At 46.0% G+C, this 23,025-nt stretch overlaps 1 protein-coding gene across 1 annotated transcript in view; it reads right to left on the minus strand.

Annotated features, from left to right (window-relative positions):
- Positions 1-23,025, minus strand: part of XPR1 (xenotropic and polytropic retrovirus receptor 1) — a 1,026,978-nt gene that overhangs the window by 429,815 nt on the left and 574,138 nt on the right. Inside the window, exon 6 of the mRNA XM_069641450.1 lies at positions 7,997-8,080. Within this exon, the coding sequence (XP_069497551.1) occupies positions 7,997-8,080 (84 nt within the window). The remainder of the gene's footprint in view (positions 1-7,996; positions 8,081-23,025) is intronic.

The following is a 23,025-nucleotide window of genomic DNA, read 5'->3' on the forward strand; positions in this document are numbered from 1 at the left end:
AAACAGGATTGTCTATTGCTGGAGTCCCCCAATCCGAAAACCAGGGCCTGGCAGGCCACCATAGGGCTATCAGAATTTGGGAACAAGACTGCATTGTTTGAGCCTTCAGAACTGTCCGGTGCAGTAGGGGGGGTGGCAGGGACATACACCTATATACCAGTCTATACAATTTACAAGGCATCCCCCAGAAATACTGGGCTTGTGATCAGCCCAGAGGTAGAGAAGGGGCATTGGTTGCTGAAGTGGGTCACAAACCGATCCACCTGAGAGTGACAACAGCAGATGAATAATGCCAATACCAACTCTCCCATTTGTGATTTCAGACTAACAATGGCTCAGAAGCCGTTTGTTGCTTCGCACTCTTGGAAGGTGTAGAGGAGGAGGTACCCATCTTCTCCCTAGTCCCCGCTCCCTTGCCACCATCATATTGGGATGATAGATCAAGAGCCATGATGGGGAACCCATGCCTGAATCCTTGCAATATTCCGGTACCATGTTGAATATATGAGAGACGATATGCACTCAAATAACCCTTCAGAGTGTACCCGCAATCTGACATAGTAGAGGAAAGTAACCAAGAAGGATGTACTTTGCCGAGCTGTCGAAATGCAGCCATGAACAGAATGGATGTGCGTTAAAACAAAGTTCGACGACAGCAAAGGAATGTCCTAAGAAGTTGGGAGAACCTATGCTGAAACGATATGAAAATACTTAAGAACGACGATGTAGCTGAAGGACGACCATCCGAAGAAGATGGCCAACAGTTTAAGTCAAAATCAACCAAGCTACCTCAAAATACGCGCCCAAGATTTTAAGGTGAAAGGAAAAGATGAAGTCTTTTCTGTTACAAAATAGAGGAGTACATTGGCTTGGAACCAAGGATGCTTTTTCGAGAGATGAAAGAAAAGCACAAAGGGAGGCTAACGAGCAGACCATGCGAGAAGGACATATTACTTAAAGATTAGCAGGAACAAGAACATTTACAGATGCCAAGTATTGGTCAATGAAAAGGGCATGGCGCTTATATGGAATAGAGTGAGCAAGTCTCTAAAGGCCAAGAGGAGCAACTGCAGCCATCATAATTGAATCAAATGGTGTTACATGCATTGTCGACATGGACAAATTCAAGGTCTCTTGACACGCAATTGAGAGCTCGCAAACAAGGGCTATTCATTCAATCTGAAGCTAAGCTAATGCTGTGCCTACACTCCCTCGAATGTCCCGAGAAAGTGCACACTGGCAATGTCAGCCTTCAAACAAAAGACACTGGCATGAGGCCTACCGATGGGAGAGGGTAGACCAATCTGGAAAAAAAAGGGAGAGCTGGCGTAACTCCAAGCACCTGGGTTTCGTTTCTATGTACCGGTTGCTAGCGAGCCGAATGGCCAAGGTTAGATTTGGGTTGCCAACTAATCAGAAAAGCCTGCCATGCACTTTTACATACATTGTTGCAAGTATTATTCTGCTGCCATATTATCTGTTGTAATCAGTATTATACGTATTTAGAAGTAGCTTAGGGTGTGTCCTACAGACAAGGGGCAGCCAATGAGATACTAACACTCATGCACTCTATATGTAAACATGTTCCCCTAATCCAATCCCACCCCTCAATGCGTTTTACAGTTTGCCGCGTAGGATGACTTAATAGATGACGCATCTAGTATTATATAAACTAAGTATAATCTAAAAGACATTGTGATGCTGCATAAATCGATTTGACAAATGTTTATTCGCCCTGCTTTACTTCTTTGAGATTAAAGCAGTATTTTACCATCTCCTTCAAGTCTGTCCGGTTATTTGGTCTGAGATATTTTATTGGCAATTCCATCTAGCACACAAACGCTTCAAGGTACTAGAGCACAAAGGCAAAGCCCTGTAGGGTTATGCCCAGAGTCAAGGCCTACTCCCGAAAGTAAGCCTTCCTCTAACAAAATACTAAACTTGTCCCTCTGGCATCAGGGCTGGTATGCCTGGCCACCTCCTCCCAACCATCGACCTATGTTGCAGCAGCCACCGCTTTATACTCTAGTTCTTTTTCCTTTTCTTCAGCCTCAGCAAAGAACTTGTGGCTGTTGGAATTCATTAAAATGTTAACTCAAGTCTTCATTTATTTTAAGCATACACTCTACTATTTACATCTGGAAACCAGACATGTTGGAACATTTTTTTTCTTCTTTTTTTAAGTACTTGCCTCCCAAAAATCTGGACCAATTTAGGGCTGGTCTTGCAGATGGTCAGGTTATCCTTCAGGATACCCTGGAATCAACAGACCATCATATTAAGGTGCCCAGTGGCATGGCCCTCATGGTGTATGTTTGCAGGCAAGCATGGCTTCATGCTTACAAATGTACCAAGGATGTGCACAAAAGGTGCTGGAACCGTCAGTCGATGGAGTGGATTTATTTCATGATGTGACGGGCTAAGAAGTACATTTTGTTGGCGCTACTTTTCTGGTTGCTCTCTGCCAAGAGTTATGTTGACACTCCTCTTCTGACAGCCTGATACATCACTCATTCTGGAGGCAGCAACAACGAACTAGGATAAAAGTTTTTTTCAGCCCTCCTCCAATTAGGCCAGTTACACTGAAACATCCACCAAGTGATATTTGTGTCGGACCGACTAACCTGTGGAGGTCGACTGCCCCCTCATATAGACGTGGCAGACCATAACCTTCAACCCTTGGTCTTGTAATTTGCAAGCCGGGGCTTTTCGCATCGTAGCAATGCAAATCTCTGCTGCAGATTGGGTCTCCCTTTCTCAAGAGCCATCAAGATACTCTTTTTGATGAGCGCTATAAAGCCAGTTCCTCTCCTCAAGAGGGTCTCGGCTTTGCTACGACATCCTTTCATCGACAGATGTTTTTTCAACCGTTTTTTTATGAAAAATGTTCCCTGATAAAACCCATTGAAAAATATAAGGGGGTGGGGGTATATACAGGGTTGGGGGTCGGGAATAGTTAAAAAAAAAAAAAAATGATGGGAGAACTGGGGGACCTCTCCCCCCATCAAATAAAAAAAAAATGTTTCGAAGGGGTTTCCGGCAAAAAGTTTCTGTAAAAAAACATGTAGAAAAAACACTGGTTGATGAAATGACATAGAACCCTCAGCTTTCTACTCCCATGTTCAAGATGATGATGCCAGCACAGATCTAGTTTGCACTGCACAAGGTGGTACTCGGTTTGTGCCGTGGCTCTGAAGGATGCCGACCTTCATGTCAAAATCTGGGCCAAGCCCTACTGCACGTGTCTTCACCAGGATGATGGCTGCAGTGGCAGTGCACCTCCAAGGTGTCCATATATACCCCTACCAGGACTACAGGCCAATCAGGGCTCCATCTGCAATGTTAACTAGGCAGGTGCTGCAACGTCTATAAAACATTGTTCGATCTGGGCCTCTTTATGAACCTCAGGAAGTCGTTCTTGATATTCTCACAACATCCGACCCTCTGAGGCTTCTGCAGGAACACAGTCTGGCCATAGTATCCTCTCAGTCCCATCCGCCGAAAGATCTAATCACAGATAGTCTTCAGCACATGCATGCTGTTCCTAACCAGTGTTTAATTATCAGAATGGTGGTTGTAAAGGATACTTCGCTTTGTATATCCTTGTTGTTCCTCTTGTCTGCCTGAAGAGGTTGATGTCATTACTCTTCCACTGAGGTGAAAGCTCTCAAATCCTCAATCGAACATTATTCATATCTATGCATCTTCTGTGGTGGAGTTACATGTACAATTCAAAGTGTGGCCAATTTATTGAGGACATTCTGGCCACAGCCATCGCAACTGACTGCTTCCTACTTGGTGAGCATTCTCCTGGTAGTCTATAGGTTCACAACCTGTAGTTGTCCCGAGATTGCAAGGATCACATCAGTGTCCTTGAATTTCATGGTACTGTCTTAAAGGCTCTGCCCCCTAAATCAAGAATAAGATGGTGCAGATACCAATGCTATGTCCTTGTTTTATATGAGCAAGCAGGGTAAGGCAAAACCTCTAGGAGCCCCCAAGCTATACTGGGAATGTCCAAATAGTCCAGCAACCCAGTGACCTGATAATGGAAGGCTAACATGAATAAGGGAACATCTTCATCCTGGGAATTATCTGCATCATTCAGAGGGATCAGTAGTCACTGTTCTTTATCTCCACGTAGGGTAGACACGTCTGGCGTAGAACAAGGAAGATACAAAGTGCCTCTGATGAGGAGAAGCAGGCTGCAATAGAGCAGGTGGAGCCAGAGTAAAAGGGGGCACACTACAGAAGTCAATGGAAGGGCTTGCACTATCATCACATCCTTACTCAGATCTTTAAAGACCTTCATAGGCCCCGAGTGCATAGGATTCTGAAACATTGCGAACAGTGTCCACTGCTGATCGGAGTGTGGGCCATGGCTCGGGTACAGTCCAAGAGTCACCGGAAACTGGCTGCTAAGATAGATGCTCCACACTGATCCACATATTGCAAAGGCGAGGATGCAGCCGGAATGGAAAGAGGCAGAAGGAGCAACACCCTAGTCCGTGCAGACCATGCCACTCAAGGGGCAAAGCAGTCCCTCCCCAGCAAGGAGCTCACAGAAAAAACGGAGAAGACTCCAAAAGGAGAGGAGTGAATCCCAGGTATTAGCCCCTTCCATTGCAACCTTGCCCGAATGGCCAGTTTCAGATGTGATTTTAGAGAGCCTCAATGCTGATCATGCTACATTATTTACCCCTAAATGGGGGATCCTTCACAGCGCCAGTAGAAGATTTAGCCCCTGGCGGGGTTCCTCTGTGTTGCCCCTGGGTCCACATCCTACCCAATTCAGAGCCATGAAGGGCAATCTCAGGGACTCCCTACTGTTGCTAGGGACACCAAGGGTGGGTGGGGTGACCAGAGGAGGTTCCACTCCCAGCACCAACTAAGAAGATCATTCATCTTTTGATACTACTTCTGATCAATTAATTTCTGGAAGTGTAAAGGTGCAATTGAAACAAACACAACCTCCCAAATCCAAAGACGTCTGCCAAACATCCACCAGACTGAGCACCATAGAACAAGCAGAAAATCCAACTGTGATCCAGCCAGAGACTACCCAGAGTGCGTGCAAGTCAAACACAATTAAGTGGCGGTCACAGGAGGAACAAGATGAAAACCCCTTTTACTGTGGCATAGGTCGTACAAGCCGAATGCTGACAAAAAAGTAAATAAGTAGAGCAGTAAAGGTAAACCCTGCATGCAACACATGCAGTTTCTGACTGCGAGGAGTAAAAGACTAAAAGGCAAAGCCAGGAGCACAACTTGGGGAAGCGGGCTCTGGCAATGCATGCACCTGACTTGGTGTAAAACATTAAAGGACAATAAACCCTCCAGTCCAGTCGACATAGGAGTGAATGTCCCTTAACTCATGAGTAAAGGGGATATTGAATTTAGAACGCTTCCCCTGCCAGAACGAGAAGGCCTTCATCGTTAAAAGGATAGTCTAGCTCCAATAGATGTATGTGTTCTCTTCTTGTGGGGACCACTGGCCCCACACTGAAGAGTGTCACAATAGGCTTTCTATTCAAATTGTTTAGGACCAGTTGTCAGTATAATCTGAGGGGAATTACTCTAAAAAGTGACTCCCACAAGTAGGTGCTCTTCCAGAATCCATCATAAAAGTGTGTATAACCTCTGTGGGGACATCTCCAACAGATTGCTCAGAATTTTGATGTCATGGTCTGAACATTTGAAACTGTACAAATCCTGCACCCTAAGCCTTCCAAAGGACACCACGAGAAAGAAAGAGGCCATGAGACCCAGATTCTTCTGAAACCAGATGGCTTGAATAAAGGTTTTATTTTTTCTCCTGGAAAGCTTTTATAGATTCTGGGACGGCTTCAATATTCTCTGAGAAATGAAAAGGCAACCACCAGCAAAATGTCGCGAATTGTCCAAAGGCACTGTATCCTCTGAACTAGAGACATGTTGGATGTTTTTCCGATTTATCAAAAATGCGAAGGTGAAAAGTGTCTCACACAATTTCTGAACATTCTCCAGAAGGAGAGTTGTCGAAGGGGCACTGAACAGCCAACTGTCCAGGCAGAGGCGCAAATTAATCACCTGAAGCAAGACGTGCCTCGACACTACAAATAGGACACCGTATCAACACCCCCAGGGTATTGTTCAGGCCAAACGAAAAACGTTTGTACTGAATAGGTCAACCTCCAGTGTGAATCTCAAGAACTTTCTACGTCATTTCCTGATCGGTAGGTGAAAAGAAGGGTTTCTTTCTTGAAAATATTTTGAATGACAAATACAGAATGAGTCCTTACGCTGCCTGATTTTTTTGGTTAACTGAATAGTTAAGGGAAAAAGCATCCTCTCTCTTATATTCCAAAACATATTCTGACTTCTAGATGCAAGAGTTTTTGTCATCCTCGGATGACAAGGCAGCAGAAGCCTCAACGAGTAACAGTGGGCCAAGACGTTTAAGACCCGTTGGTCCCGTGTCACATTGGACCATTGATGATGAAACTGGATTATCCGGTGCCTTTCCTATTTATTTTTTCCTGCTCCATTCTCGTTCGCCTCCCGATATCCATCCATGTCCACCTTTAAATGCAGAGTTGTGCATGGATCATTGGCAGCCGTCTCTGGCTCTAGAAGTACAGTAGGTGTCAAAGTGGTTCAGAGCAGTTGCGAAATATATCAACACTTTAAACAATGTACATTTTAAAGTAGATTACTGTACTTTTAATACTAGGGACTGTGGCAAATTTCGAGCTACATATTTGCTATTTTTGTTGGGCAGGATCCACATGGTAGAACCATTTCTGACTATTTTCAGATTAACATTAAAATGTGTATGCTTCACATTGTTCAGGTTTTCTATAAGTGTCGACCCAATGGTTGGAGAACACATGTTTTAATAACAGTATGTTAATCAGAGGTGCAAGCTGAAAGTGGAGATTTGGGGAGGGGGACGGGTCGACAAGACGGCCAAAGTTGAGCCTGAATGGTCCAAGTTTGAGGTTGCGCGAAAAGGAGTTTAATCTTTTTTAAATTGATAAGAAGGTTGTTTTTAATGATTTTCAATAGTCATTTTCCAGTCAATCACTGTTAATTTAATCTTTTCAAAATGACATAACACCTCACAACGAGCCGTGCTCCTTGAATACACACAAATAAAATGTCTTGCCACCGACACCACAAATGCACACAACTCTTGGAACCACTCAGCTGACAATGTGTGTTCACAAGCATAAGCACTTTCTCCACTGATGCTGCCTATACACAACCAAAAAGCCCCTCTCCAGTAACTAATTACATGCAAGAACAGACATCCACTACACACATTTTTTTACATGCAAGCACTAACATCTGTTCCCATTAACACAGCATAGACAAGCCTAATTGCCACTACACAAGCACACAATGTACCCAAGCAGCAAGATCTGTCTCAACTGGCACTACACAGAAAAGTATTGGGATACTTCTGTACAGCATAGGCGTAAACAAACCCTAGCAGACACTGTGCTAACACTGCATATAGAAACAGAGATGCCTGTAGACAAACACTGAACACGCTCCACTAAAGGAGTAGAGATTAAAAAGAGAATTCTTGAAAGATTATTGCATCTACAGAGGGCAAATTTGATCTCCAACATCTAAAAAACTGCGTGCGGCCTCTCTTCAAACATTCCATGCAAAACACTCCCTGAATACACACTCACTAATCTGAAACGCTGCACATGACCAAATGGTGGAACACTGCACGCTGCTCATAGGGAAGCACTGCACACAAAACTATACAAAACCAAGGGATTAGCAATTGACTGTACATAATGAAGCACTTGGGGTTTACTCAATGCACAGCACAGACATTGGGCTCTCATCAGATCTCTTATTTCTCTTTCTCTCATTTGCACTGTACACTAGGGTTCTGTGGCCTCACACCAGCTCTCAAAAGGTAAAGGCTTCGGACCTGTTTACTACACAGAGCAACGTAACCTTACCTTTATTGCTCGAAACAGTGGAACGAACTCACCTGCGCTGCCCCAAGAGGAGGGACTCGCAACCGTTTCATGGCCTTCTGCCTGTCTCCATCTTCAAGGTCATTGGTCACAACAGTCTGATAGAAAAAATAAAGTACATGAACTGAGAAGTGCACACCGAGAAATCACCACTACAACCTCATTCTTTAACATACGGATAGAAAAATAAAGCACATGAACTAAGAAGAGGCACACAGAAATGACCACCACAACCTCCTTCTGTAACATACTGCTTGAGGATAAGCAAAATGCAATTAAAGCTACTTACTGGTAACTAACTTCAGCATTGCCATCTTCCACAGATTCCCATTCTTAAAGCGTTGAATTGCTTTTAGAGTAAGCAAAGTTGTACTTACCTGGTCAATAGTTTTGAAGCTGGATATCTGTTGCAGAATCATTTGCTGAGCATAATCACACCATTTTCTGGTTGGGTAGAGGCATCTTGTTTTTTAAATGTTTCACTAGTTTTGAAAAGATGCCCTAGGATGGTGACTGTTTTTCCACAATAGGCAACCATAATGGTTATAAGAATCATGGGGTAGTTGTAAGTGAACCCATAAAATGTCAAGCTACAAAACAAATGTTACAGTTACACAACAATTTCCTTTGCAGCATGATTGTTATGTAGCCAAACAAGATACACGAAGCAGTTTTCCAACTGAATGGGAGGAGGTTTTTCAACCGAATATTTAGGACCTGCTCATCCCATTCAATCTGGTCTTGAATGATTATCTAAGCAATAATGTTCGATAAATGCTGCTTAGAAATCCACAAAGTGGATTTACAGATGTCATGTAAAGATAGTTCCCTTCAACATTACAATAGAAGCCCCTTTGAGTATGAAGTGTGCTCATGGTTTAACTGGGTGGTGTTTGCTTTCAGCTTTGTAAAATAACTTGATACATTAGCAATCAATCAGTTTCTTCTATAGCGCACTGCCACCGAAAAAAGAAGGGTCTTAAGCCTTTGTTTAAAAGGTACGAAGTCTACAGTGGTTCTTAGCTGGTAGGGCAGTGAATTCAAAAGCCTGGGTCCGGCCAGAGAGAAGGCTCGTCCACCCAGTCGCTCCTTCCTATATTTAGGCACGCACAGGAATGATGCGTTGGAGGATCTCAAAGTCCGGGCTAGTGGCTGTGGTGCTTCTCCTGAATGGCTAGACATCCTTTGCCATTCAGTGCTCAGTGAATCATACAGAATGCTTTGTTATTGACCGTAGCCTCGAGAGGCAGTCAATGGAGAGATTGCTGTGCCCCAGTTACCCCCCATTCCAACCGGAATATGTTTCACCAGACGCAGCACTTCATTTTGCAGCACTTGAAGGTCCTGGATGAGGTAAGAGGGGTGTGCTCGGTAGATCGCATTGCAGTAATCAATGCTCCCGTTTACACACGCTGCCACTATATCTGGGCATGGAAATTGTCGGGGACAAAGGAGAGAGCCTTCAACAGTTTAAGTTTAAGAAACCCCAGTCCACACACTGTGTTGACCTGGGCCTCCATAAACAGTGATTCAGGTATTTTAGTACCCAAATTTCCAACCAATCTGTCCGGCTCTGGCAGGGGACCAAGCAACAACGGCCAGAAGTCATCGGTCCATCACCTAGCCACCTCCGGCAGGCCAGTAATCGGGACCTCCATCCTCCCGCTATTCAGCTTAAGCCAATTTGCCTCCATCCAGCCCCAGACCGAGTCCAGACAATTTCTTTTCATGACTGTTTTACTTTAACACCCTTATGGGGCTGCCCATAGGTCACAAAGAATTGTGTAGTGGTCCTGAATTATTTGGTTTTCTTCTTGCTGTACAGTATTGACAATCAGTGTTTAATACACTATCTGCAGATGTGTAAAGAATGCTGGCTATAGACATTGGTAAAAAAACGTGCGAGTACTCTGAACACAGCATTTCGTCTTTAAAAATGTTAAGGACTCCCTCATAAACAGACTACAGCTCACTTCCCTGGCATGCCGTCTTGAAAACGATCTCCTTAATGCGACATTCATGCACATGTCGAAAATGTTGGCAACATTAGTTTGGTAAGTAGTGCATTAATATCCCAAGCCGGGATTGGTAGTTTTCTTGGCGAGGTGATTTGCCTTCACCCTCAAAACAAAGCTTTTGCGACTGGAATATTCAATGCGCGTTTTGAATACTCCCAGTATGCATCAATGAATGTGTATATCAATCCTCTTTTGTTAAGGTATAGCGATGTGAAGTTGTCATTAAAGAGAAGTCTCACCACCATTTTATTTTCAAGCAATGTGTTTGTTAGCCTAAACCGATCAATCTACGAACATTTGTTTGTGTGTCTGTGCAGCTTAAGTCGACATGATAATTTTCTGACGAATATTGAAGTGGTGGTTTCAAAATCTACAGCTTTGAAGACCGTAAGCCACATCCTCCTTTTTAAAAGCACGGAAAGGGATCGGGAGCTTGTTTATCATTTCACACTCCACCCCCCCACCCTTCCTTAACAACAAGGAGAGATGTTTACTGTAAAAGATGCCAAAGATTTTGGCTGGTCGGAATGAAAGGAAAAGCAGAGCACAACAGGAATAACCTACTGCCCCATACGCTAACAAAGCCTCCATGATTCAAGGAAACACTTGTGCACGTCCCAAACTTGTCACATAATCACACACCTAGAAACGTACTCGATATTTGAGTACCACTACTCTGCCACCCAGCAATAGCCAGCCGCTTATAGCAATTTGTGCCATTTTATTGGCTTGACCCTACCCGGTTTAGCACATTTGAATCTACGCATACAAGATGGAACTAGCCCGGCCACCACATCTACCTGCCATCCTACGCCTTATCAGTAATTTGGCAGTTTGTCTGTAGCTGCTCTCACTTTGCCATTATACTTTAAACCCTTCCCAGATCCTCTCCTCCTCAAGACTCCCTTGTGTTATGTTATTTGATATTTGTATAGTGCCTACTGTCATTGTTAGGATCGATGTGATCACTGCGACGGCCGAAAATGCTGACTTTCTTTTTTTTAAAAACCTTTTACAGCACATATATATATATATATATATATATGCGGGGGGAGAACCCCCCACAGCCCTCCCGATATTAATATTATACTCTAACCTCCCCACATATATATATGGTGTAAGGGAGTGGTTAAAAAGAAAAACAAGTCGTCTGCATTTTCGACCGTCGCAGTTCCCAGGTCGACATTTTTGTACGCTTCCCCATTGTTATGGCTACGAAGCACTGTTGCGGACGCCTCTGGCGGGGTACAATTCAGCCTTCTGTTGGCAAGCCTCTGCAGCACTTGGAGAATACTACAGTGGCAGACGTGACGTATAAAAAGGCTTTTCACATTTTCAGCAGGTTTTAAGGTGGTTTTCGACAGCAATTTAAAAAGGCAATTAGATGGACTTTGGCTGAAGAGAAAAAAGAATATGGCAAGAAATTAAGCAGGCTTGAACACACACTTTGGTGAAACTAAAAGAAGCGGTGGCGACAGAGCAACTTTGTTTGGTTGTTGTGGTTGCAAGAGACACCAGTGCAGACTTGCTGCCCTTCCCCATAAACCTAAGCGTTGCATCAACCCACTTAGTTGGGTTGATACACATGTAAACATCAAAAGAGCACCGACGTGCTAATAAATGGTACTTTTCTAAACTTGTTTTCTTTGATTCATTTCGTATCCGTGCCATTAAGTTACTGATGTGCAGTATACGCCCGAACGTATCCCAGAAATCTCTTGACAGGCCTCTCGTGCAAAGGAGACTGCACTGGTTAGTCCCTTTCCAGTTCATGTATTCACTTCATATCCCTTAGCCAATCTGCTAGTCGTGGGGACCAGAGTTGCATCCAATATATTGCAATACAGTGTTTGGACAAAAGTAGCACCCTCTTTCCTCTTACACCACTTAGGCCTCTGTGATCCCCCACACATCTATGTATCTCTGTTGGGTAGACAGCCCCATCCACACAGATCATACTGGGACAAGGAAGAGTGAGGCTTACCCAGATGGTGTGCATACAACCGCTGACACGAAGAAGAACAGGCAAGGAGGAAAAAGCCAAACGCGGAAGCAACATACGTGGTACAGTCAACTAGAGTCATCCTCTGCAATGAAAAGGGAAAAAGGAATGTGCATCTTGTCAGATCATCCCTGGGAGGAACCGAGAGCTTGCTGGTGGCTCCCAGTGGAGAACAGGAAAGGCTGACGGAGCCTCACTGAACACAAGCTGTGTTCCCAGTTGTCCAGGCTGGAGAAGGCCAGAAGACTGGGAGTCAGGCCGTGTGGTCAGACCGAGAGGGACCAGGCCTGGCAACGCTGCAAGTACACGCAGAGACCGCTTGAAGACGTGCAGAATCCCACAGCACGAAGAAGCAGTTCTGTGAAGCCGCCCGAGTAAAAGCCAGTACTGCCACAAAACGTACTTGTGTTACCGTAGCGGGTGTTGGAGTTAGAAAACAAAGGAGGCAGTTGGGGAAGTTTGAAGAACCCCATCTCCCTCTACCAGTACTTCTGAAAAACTAAGACGGTCACATGAAAACCAGTGCCTGGCTGATTAGTGAACCAGGCCTGGTTGCAACAGGCGATAAACCAGAGGGAGGGATCTGGGACCAATACTAAGTCAGGGAAGCCCTGCAAGAGCAGCACACAGGAGGGCCCATACTAATCTGAAGAAGCACACAATCAAGGGCTGGGGACCAGAGCAAGTCAGGGAGATCCCGAGACAACCCAGAGGGGTCTGAAACCCACAAAAGAGAGAAAGAGGTGCGAGAAGTAAAGATAAGGGGTCACAGACCCATTGCCAAAAGAAGAGATTTTTTGGAATACTAAGATCTACAGTCAAGATTTGCAGGACATCAAACCAGACTTGATGCTACATGTGTGAACTGGAGAAAGAATAGGGGAAGAGACTTCTGTTCCTTGGAAACTACTCTTTTATAAGACCTACTGTCAAGTATGTCAGTGTACTGAACCATTTACATCTGTGAAAGACTAGGTGAAGAGACTCCCCCCCCCCTATGTCCACCCACAACCCCCCCACCCAATGATACTTGGAACTGTTTTTTTATTAAAAGAGATGGGGAAAGAAAAGAAGATGGGAGGCAATTCCCTGTTAATCCTGTTGTGTTTTTGTATACGTGTGGAGGAGCTTCCAACATCAAGAACTTTTATGTTAAAAAACCACTTGTGTATTCTCATCAAAAACTGGGCATTTCAGTTGACATCCAGAACAAGAGAAGCCTCCTACTGAATCAAGAAGCCACCCAGTGTGTCCTTAGTTCATCTAGAGTGTAAAGGACGGAAATAGGTTTGGACAGATAATGGTGGACATTTTACTTTATTGGACATCCTGACCGAGTCCTTAGTCTTGTAGTTGATAGGGCAACCCCTCGTAGAACTAGGGCAAGGTAGGTTTTCCTTTACTTTAATATACAAACAAGTCTGCCAACAAACGTGCAACCACTGCGTCAGAACCGTAATTCTACGCCCTTAGAATGTATAAACTTGTAGGTCATTAATGCCAGCCTGGATCCAATTGAGATATTCCAAGACTAGCTACATATTTCTTTCCAGTGATCATGAACCAGCGTTAAAAGATGGTTGCAACAAGGGTATCACGTGCCTAACTCGACACAAATGTTCCCATTAAGTACCACAGGCGGGGCAGTATGTTTTCTAGCTTTTTCAAAGTGTCCATGTGATCTTGTGGAGGTTTATGAATGCAAATTAAAGACTTCATTATCTATGCTACCAAATTAGAGGATTTTCAGTCTGGGCAACATAGCCTACTCTTTTGCCTTGTAAGCATATTATGTTTCAATTGCATTTAATTCCATATAGCCACGGACGAACCATACTGCCTCACCCAGGCAATGGTACACTTCTTATGTCTAGTAAAAGTTTGACCAGTACGAGTAGTGGCTTCAGTACTCTTAGTCTTATACCAGTGAAAAGTTAAAGACTCCTGCTTGCACACTAACACTTCTCATAGGGTACCACCATTGGCAAACCAGAAGTGGAACTCGGATTCTGCGACCTTATGTTCATGGATTATCTTCTCTTACAATTAGTTTGTCCTGTTGGGCAGCTTCTAAGAAATGAAATTAACATAATGAAAATTAACTCCAAGTAAAAAGTTCCGTATTCTAAAAAACTCAAATGTTCAAAGAAAGGGTATTCATGTCAGGATGAATCAAAAAATCACTTGCCCAAATCCTATTCTAGTCTAGCCTACTACATTTATAGAAATGAACACAAGTCTAAAGGGTTCAACAACTAAAAAAGATGCTCGGCTGCTTCTGTCCAGGTGTTCTCCCAAGGATAGAAAATTCTTCAGGTACCACTGCAAGGGTTAAATGTTCCAAACGTTGTTCAAAATGAAGTGATATTTGGGGTATTGCAGTCCCTCTTTCTCCTGACATCTGGGTGCCGTTTACACAGGTTTACCCCACTCTGGGGTGTTCCTTTTCCCCTGCAGAGTTTCACACACTTTCTCTTAACTCAGGGTATTTATTTCCTCTCGTTTCTCTCTTTTATGCCTTCTCAAGTATATCTTCACTCTCTCCCCCTCTTCTGGGGTATGTGAGGATCCAGGAATGAGTCTCGGACACACAGACTTATGGTTTGGTCCATAAAGCGTTATTAAAAGAAAAGGGGGTTGGGAAATGCTTCTCTGACCCAGCTCTAAGAGGAGTTTCCCGACCTCAAACAAAACTAAATGTTTATCAAATGTCAGAATGTCCAAAGCAAAACGTCCTGTGTCCAAAGTACTACTCTGACCCTCACATTCTAAAAAACAACTAAGCTGAAAGGGAACATGTCTTTGGCCTTAAGAAGTGTATACATGTTCAAAGAGGAAATGTGCATCTCCAACACAAAAGTTCCAGAAGGATGGAGTTACCAGAGGATGGTTGCCTTCCGCTGGATTGCTCTTCACTCTGTTTTATACTTTCAAAAGTATTCATTCCTTAAGTCTCTCTTGATCAACAACACGACTGGTACACAAAACAACTTTGCTGTTAGTCTGTATCTTGGTAGGATACCTGGTGTACTCTCCGGTCAGGTTTTTCCCTCCTTTTCAATATGTTAAACAAAGCCTTTTGCTAGTCCAGATGCATCCTTCTCAGGACTTCCTTAGGTGAACAAGTTACTTCTTACCTTGTAACGTTCTTTCGACGGGATGTTCCTCCGACGTATTCCTCATCTTAGATATCTCCTTCCAGCTCTGCTGGCCCCGGAAAAACTTTTCTCTAGAGGGCGCTGCGCGTCGACGTCCTCCGAGTCGATGTCCCTCGACAGCCGCCGTATCGACGTCGACGTCATCCTGCCTATAAAGGCCGTGCGCAGCGTCCGTTGCTCAGTTCCGTTTTGTAGCCCACAATAATACTTTCTGGACTAACTAATCACCCTGAAGGAGCGTAAGCTGCAACAACAAGGGAAGTAGAATTGCGGGGATGGATGGGAGGGTCGATGAGGAATACGTCGGAGGAACATCCCGTCGAAAGAACGTTACAAGGTAAGAAAACTTGTTCTTCGAAGGGATTGTGTCCTCCGACGTATTCCTCATCTTAGATAGGCTCCCATAGCAGTATTCTATTATCGGAGGAGGGAGTACTGACTTCACGCCGTCTTCTATTGATGAATAGAATGCAGTACAGCCCTTCCAAACCTAGTCTCTTAACTGGAGGAGGAGTCCAAATTGTAAAAACGTGTAAAGGTATGGACAGACGACCATGTAGCGGCCGCACAGATGTCTTTAACCGGCACGCCTCTTGAGGGCCGATGAAGCTGCAATACCTCTGGTCGAATGAGTCCTAAGGTTTTGAGGGGGCTCTTTCCCTGCCAGTTTATAACATTCCAGAATGGCTAGAATGATCCATCTGGAAATGGTCTGCTTAGTTATTGGTAACTCCAGCTTGTGACCTGCGTAACCTACAAACAGCTGGTCTGCCTGTCTTATCCTGGCTAGTCTACTGATGTAAAAACTTAAAGCCCTCCTAGGGTCTAGCCTGTGTAACCTCTCTTCCTCTTTCCCCAGGTGAGGAGGAGGATAGAAAGATGGTAGAGTAATCTGAGTGATATGGAATTCAGAAACCACCTTTGGGAGGAAATTAGGCTTCACTTGCAGGACAACTTTGTCTTTGTGAAATATTGTGTGAGGAGGTTTACAAGAAAGAGCTTGTAATTCGCTCACCCTTCTAGCAGATGTAAGTGCTATTAATAGAACAGTTTTAGGAGTAAGGAATCTTAACGAACAAGAATGGAGAGGTTCGAAAGGTGTGCCCATCAGGAAAGTTAGTACTAAGTTTAAATCCCATAGGGGAACTTGGAATGGTCTTGGGGGATAAACATTGGTTAACCCCTTTAGAAACTGTATTACCAAGGGTAATTTGAAATAGGATGGTTCTTCCGCAGTACGCTTAAAGATGGATAGCGCTGCGAGATAGCCCTTGATGGTGCCAACTTGAAGGCCTGAATTTGCCAAATATAGTAGGAAGGACAAAACCATTGGTGTACCACATGAAAAAGGGTTGATATTCTGTTCTCTACACCAGCTGCAAAATCTGTTCCAACGGCAGCGGTATAAAGACTTTGTTGCTGGCCTCCTTGCCGAAAGCAACACCTCCATAACATCATCAGGGAGGTCCCAATCCTTGTACCTCAGCCTTTCAGAAACCAAGCGTGAAGGATGAGGGTTTTGATGTCTGGATGGAGAACCTGACCTCCCTTCTGTGAGAGTAGGTTCTCTCTGAGCGGAAGTCGAATTGGAAGACAGATGGACAAGTCTAGAAGGTCCGGGTACCACGTTCTCCTGGCCCAATCCGGGGCAATTAGGATCATGGTTCTCCGGAATCTTCTCAACCTCCTGATCATTTGAGGAATGACAGGGACCGGTGGGAACGCGTACAGAAGCGGAAACTCCCAGTCCACTATGAACGCGTCTCCCAGAGCTCCTGTCGGGGGAAATTCCCTTGAGCAGAACAGGTCGCATTTCCTGTTTAGGCTGGTGGCGAACAGATCTACCTGAGAGGTTCCCCAAAGGGCGAAGATCTCTTGAGACTTCCTGAGCTAGCTCCCACTCGTGGGAGACTGTTCTGCCTGCTCAGAGCGTCCGCTGTCAAGTTCTTCTCTCCGGCAAGGCGAACTGCCGATAGAGAGATTCCTTCTTGGATTGCCCAAAACCAGAGCTGCATCGCCTCTCTGCACAGGGGTAGTGATCCTACGCCTCCTCTTTTGTTGAGGTAATGCATGGCCACCGTGTTGTCCGTCATTATCAGGACGTTCTTCCCTTGTACAGCTGGCAGGAACGCCTTCAGCGCAAGTCTGATGGCTCTCAGCTCTAACAGGTTGATATGTAGTCTGGACTCCGATGGAGACCAACGACCGCTGATGGTCAAGTCGTTGGCGTGGGCTCCCCACCCCGTGAGTGAGGCATCCGTGACTACTGTTATCTCCGGCCAGGGTTGCCAAAACTGTTCTCCTTTCAGAATGTTCTCCTGACAGGCCCACCACTGAAGGTCTCGAGCCACCCTGTCGGGAACCTGAAGAAGATCTGTCATTCTCCCTGAGAATTGTGACCACTGAGTCCTCAGTGCCCACTGGAGGTATCTCATTCTCAGGCGAGTCTCTGGCACTAGGAAAATGCAGGATGCCATGAGGCCTAGCAACCTCAAAAAGTCGAAGGCTGGGAGACGTTGGGCATGTTGGAACTTGGTAACCATCTGTAGAATATCTTGAGCCCTCACCTCTGGTGGCGAGGCTTTTCCCAGGGAAGTGTCCAGGATCGCTCCTATGAACTGGAGTCTCTGGGATGGTATCATTTGTGACTTCTTTAAATTGAGGGAGAAGCCCAGTCTGTGAAGGGAGTGGCACACGTGATTTAGCTGGATCTGAGCTTGTTCCGAAGAAACAGTCCTGATCAACCAATCGTCCAGGTAGGGGTAGACGTGAATCCCTTCCCTCCTTAGACTTGCAGCCACTACCGACATTAACTTGGTGAAGACCCTCGGGCGGAGGTCACCCCAAATGGCAGCACTCGAAATTGATAGTGAGAGTTGCCAATTGCGAACCTCAGGTATTTCCTGTGTTTGAGATGGATAGGCACATGGAAATAAGCGTCCTGAAGGTCCAGAGATACCAACCAGTCCTGGAACTGAAGGGCCTGGAGGATCTGAGAAAGAGTGACCATCTTGAATTTGTCTTTTCTGAGGAATTTGTTCAATTCTCACAAGTCCAAGATGGGTCTCCGTCCTCCGTCTTTCTTTGGAATGAGACAGTAAGGGGAGTACCAGCCCTTGTTCCTCTCCGCTACAGGTACCGGTTCTATGGCACCTTTCTCTAGCAGGTCCAAAATTTCCTGCAAGAGGAGCAGATCTGGAGATTTCTGAGAGCTGATCCCCGGTGGATGACTCTGTGGTATACGTAGGAAAGGCAGGCAGTAACCTTGGGCAACTGTTTCCAATGCCCAAGCATCTGACGTGATAGCCTGCCATACCGCCAGATGTTGAGTCAACCTGCCTCCTACAGGTGTCCTGTGAGGGAAGTCCTCAGAGTGGTTTTGGGGCGGCTGATGCAGATGCCGATGGTAAAGAGGCACCTGCTGTTGCTGCAGCTTTTGAATATCTACCCCGTCCACCTCGGGTAGATCTTCTTTGTCCCCTTTGAGCTGGTCGTCCTCTACCTCTTCCGAATGCGGAGTAGAAGCGAAAGGACTTGCCCCTCGCAGAGGTTCCTGTGGGACGAAAAGGAGTCTGACGGATTGCAGCTCCTAGGGATTTTGCTGCTGCTTTTCAAGTTTGCAGTTTCTCTAAACTGTCATCCGCCTTTTTCCCGAACAAAGAAGAGCCATCGAATGGCATGTTCAAGAGCCTGGCTTGCACATCTGGGGCAAAACCAGACTTTCTCAACCAAGCGAATCTCCTGGTTGATGTACTTGCCGCCATTGCTCTGCTGATACTGTCAGCCGAATCAATGCCCGTCTGGAGAGATTCGCACATAGCGTCTTTACCGTCCTGTATAATATTCAGGAACGTATCCCTTTCTTCTCCCTCCGGGATGCAGTCAGCCGCTGTAGAAGCACACTCCCAAAGTGTATGGCTGAACCTAGCAAGGGTGCAAGTAGCATTAACAGATTTTAACGCCATGCTACATGCTGAAAAGACTTTCTTTGCCATAGCATCATATTTTTTATCGTCCCTGTCCTGTGGGACGGTAGGATAAGCCGTCTTGACCTCGGTAGAGGATGCTGCCTGTACCACCAGACTTTCTGGGGATGGGTGTTTAGACAAAAACTCCGGGTCTGTAGAAGATACCCTGTACTTTGTAGACAGTTTTTTATTTACTGCTGGTACGACATCTGGGGTTTCCCAGTTTGTCATGATCTTCCTCTGAAGAGCTTTATGAAAAGGCACCACAGGATCCTCCTGTGGGCCTTTGTCAAGAATATCCGTGAGGTCATCTTGTTGGAAAGATTGTGAAGGTGCAGACCATCCCATGAACTCTGTGATCCTGGCCATTAAGGCTCTATAGGGGGTTTCAGCATGCTCCCCCGGGTCTGGCCTAGCAAACTCCACCTCAGGGGAAGTGTCTAACCCACTTGCTTCATGTAAGGAATCATGAAGATCCTTTAACCTGCGTTCTTCAGAGGAAAATTCCTCTCTAATTGGGGTTACAGGTCCCTGCAACTCAAATGTGTCTTCCTGTTCAGACAATTCACCCTCTTCCAAAATTGAGGACATAGTTCTCAATTTTTCTGAACTCAAAGGGAGTAAATCCCATTTCTAAGGCAGAAGGTGCCGAACTTGTCATTATCGGCCTCGAAAACGTCGATGTCGTCGACGCCGAAGGCTTCGAACGTGGCGTCGAAAACAAAGGCGGAGGCCTCGAAGACCTCGACAGAATTGGAATTCTACTCGACAATCTCGAAGCCATCGACGTCGAGGACCTGGGGATAGTCACTGGGTGTGTCGTAACCGTGACTTTTCTTGGCGTTGGCGCCGGTGTCGAAGCTGGCGTCGAGTCGACAGACCCGTGTGTCGAAGGTCCCTTCGACAACGGCGTCGAAGACACCGACCTCGGCGTCGACGGAACCCTCGTCAACGGCGTCAACGGAACCTTCGAGGAAGGTTTGGAGGTCATAGTCCTACTCGAGGGTTCGAGACGCGCTCGAGAGGTTTCCTTCGCCGGGTACTGCGACTCGCAGCGTTTTTGACCTTCGGTTCTTTCGACCAGAGCATCGCTCTCGGCAGTCTTCGAGGGGGTCAAGGCTGCTTTCTCGAAGACGCTCATCATATTTTTGCGGAATTCCTCCCATTCAGCCCGGGAACTATGTTTCGTGGGGCAAGGGATTCTTTTTGGCGAAACAGAGGAAGAGGAAGACGTAGAAGGGGATCTTCGACGTCTCCTCTTCGAGTGCTTCGATCTCGAGTGATGGGACCCACTCCGAGACCTGGAGCGCGAATGGTGACGAGGAGACGAGATTTTTTGGAATACTAAGATCTACAGTCAAGATTTGCAGGACATCAAACCAGACTTGATGCTACATGTGTGAACTGGAGAAAGAATAGGGGACCCACTCCGAGACCTGGAGCGCGAATGGTGACGAGGAGACGAGTGTCTCGACTTCGTCGACGAAGAAGAAGCTTTAAAAGTCTTACCTTTCTCCAGCTTCCCCCTACGCTCCTTCAGGGCCTTAGCTGTCATGGACATACAGTCCTCGCATTCCGAACAATGGTGTTCAGCTCCCAAACACCACAGACAAACTCTGTGAGGGTCAGTCAACGACATCTTTTTTCCACAATCTCGGCATTTTTTGAAGCCGGATCGAGGAGTTGTCGGTTCCGACGAGGAAGCCATCGAGTACGGATCGAATGACTCGAGATATAGGATTAATCTGACTAAGAACTGAGCAACGGTATTCCGAGGCGCTGAGTAAGCGCGGAAAAACGGAACTGAGCAACGGACGCTGCGCGCGGCCTTTATAGGCAGGATGATGTCGATACGGCGGCTGTCGAGGGACATCGACCCGGAGGACGTCGACGCACAGCGCCCTCTAGAGAGAAAAAGTTTTCCAAGGCCAGCAGAGCTGGAAGGAGATATCCAAGATGTGGAATACGTCGCAGGACACAATCCCTTCGAATATGTTTTTTACACACTGTTCAACTTGACCTTGCCTGGTATGCTTCCTTCCAGGGCCTTCTTAAATGAATACACTTGCAACATGCATCTGCCTGGTATGCTCTCTTGCCAGGGCTTTTCTCTTGTGACTTGAATCGGCCTGGTATATTCTCCTGCCAGGGCTTTCCTTATAGGTATGTGGTATAGACTTACAAACTTGACAGTTTCTTACATTTACTTGGTTCTTTCTCTAAGTGATATTCACTTGCTTGTCCTTTAATGTATACTGCATTCAACGTTATTTGCTTTTGGCAGGGTTGCCAATACACCCTGGTATCCTCGCTTCCCTTAGGTGGACTCACCGGTTCTTGATAGCATGTGTGACAAGCCCTTGGCAGCTCTTTGGCATTCTGCAGGCTCTCACCGCCTATGCGCCATAGATCCTGGATCTCTTGTAGCTCCTGTTCATCGGTTTGGAGTCTGTCTGGGCTTGCGCAGTGTGGAGGTTGCCTTTCGGTACCTGTGAATGCTCTGAAGCCTTTTTCCTGCTTGGAGCGTCCATGCAGCGTATCATCCTCTGCAGTACGTTCTCCTCTGCCTTTTCGGTGAGCCGGTTGGCTCCATTGACCTAGCACAGTGTCATTACATGGATCATTACACAGTGCTTCAGTCCCAGGGTCAACATTGAGAAGACTAGAGTTCTCCAGCCAGCTGCACCCGCTCAGCTGGTTGGCTGGTTTAAATCTCCCGGAACCTAGTGCACAGCTTGTGCTCTTGTTCTCCATTGATCTTCATTACTTGGCTCATCATTACTTGGCTCATCATCTTCGTCACAGTATTTTCTTATTTAGAGAAGTCAGTTCTGATAACTTGTATGCAAAGTCTGGGACAGGGATCTTGAAAGGCAAGTCAGTTCTAGATGATTATTTGTATGCAGAGAATAGAAAGGTGTTTTCAGGAGTCTTGAAAGGCAAGTCAGGTTTTAATGACTTGTATACAAATCCTGTGAAAGTGTTTTCAGTACCCTTCCTAGGTGGGTGAAGGGACGTATGACCATAAGCCATTAAAGCATGGGGAATGGAGGAGGTATCCTCAAAAGATAAAGGTTGATACCATGTCTCGTCCGATGATGTCATGACACCTCCATGAAGGCTGCCCCCCCCATCCATGTGATCCTCCCTCATATAGCTGCCCCCAGGATCAGGTAGCTGCTGCCATCCTCTGGCCACTTGGGGAGAGGTCACTGCCAGGAAAGAAGTGATATCAGATTCACCACAGGTCTCTTGACTCTCATTCCCCTCTCAGGTATCCTCACTCTCATGCCCTCTCTTCAAGTATCTTTACGCTCGCCTCCTCTCTTAGGATAGCTTCCCTCTCTAGGGTTAGCTTCACTCTGAGTAAAGGGATGAGTCTCTTACATGACTCCTTCACACTGGGCTCAACCCCTCTCGCCTCTTCCCTTCCAGGAGTAATCCGACTGCCCACAGTCCCTCCTTCACTGCAGAACTTTAGGTTTCCTAGCCCCTTCCACAGACTAGCATGGGCTGCCTTTCTTGCAGTTCCTCTGGACTCCTGCATCAGAGGGATGCAGCCTCTTCTCCCCTCTGGATTCAGCTGGGCATTGTGCAAAACCTGAAGGTTTCTCACCCGCTAGTCCTCAGGGATCGGTCATCCAGGTGGCCAGGACAAGGCCATCGCTTTTGGATCCCGTTCTTGGGGGTGGATCAGTGCGGGAGGATCACCGGAGAGTGGAAGTGGGACACTGGAAGGTGAGACGCGGCACCCCCTTTCCTATAACACCCTTTCTCCATCCTACCAGGTAGGATAGCTAGGAACTCAAGAGCCGTATACCTGACATGTCCCAATACAATGGTCAGGCAACGTCAGGCAATTACTGATCATTACACACACACCCGACGATCACACTT

The sequence above is a fragment of the Ambystoma mexicanum genome, chromosome 1q (assembly GCF_040938575.1).
Source record: "Ambystoma mexicanum isolate Mex_15411 chromosome 1q, UKY_AmexF1_1, whole genome shotgun sequence".
Classification (NCBI taxonomy): domain Eukaryota; kingdom Metazoa; phylum Chordata; class Amphibia; order Caudata; family Ambystomatidae; genus Ambystoma; species Ambystoma mexicanum.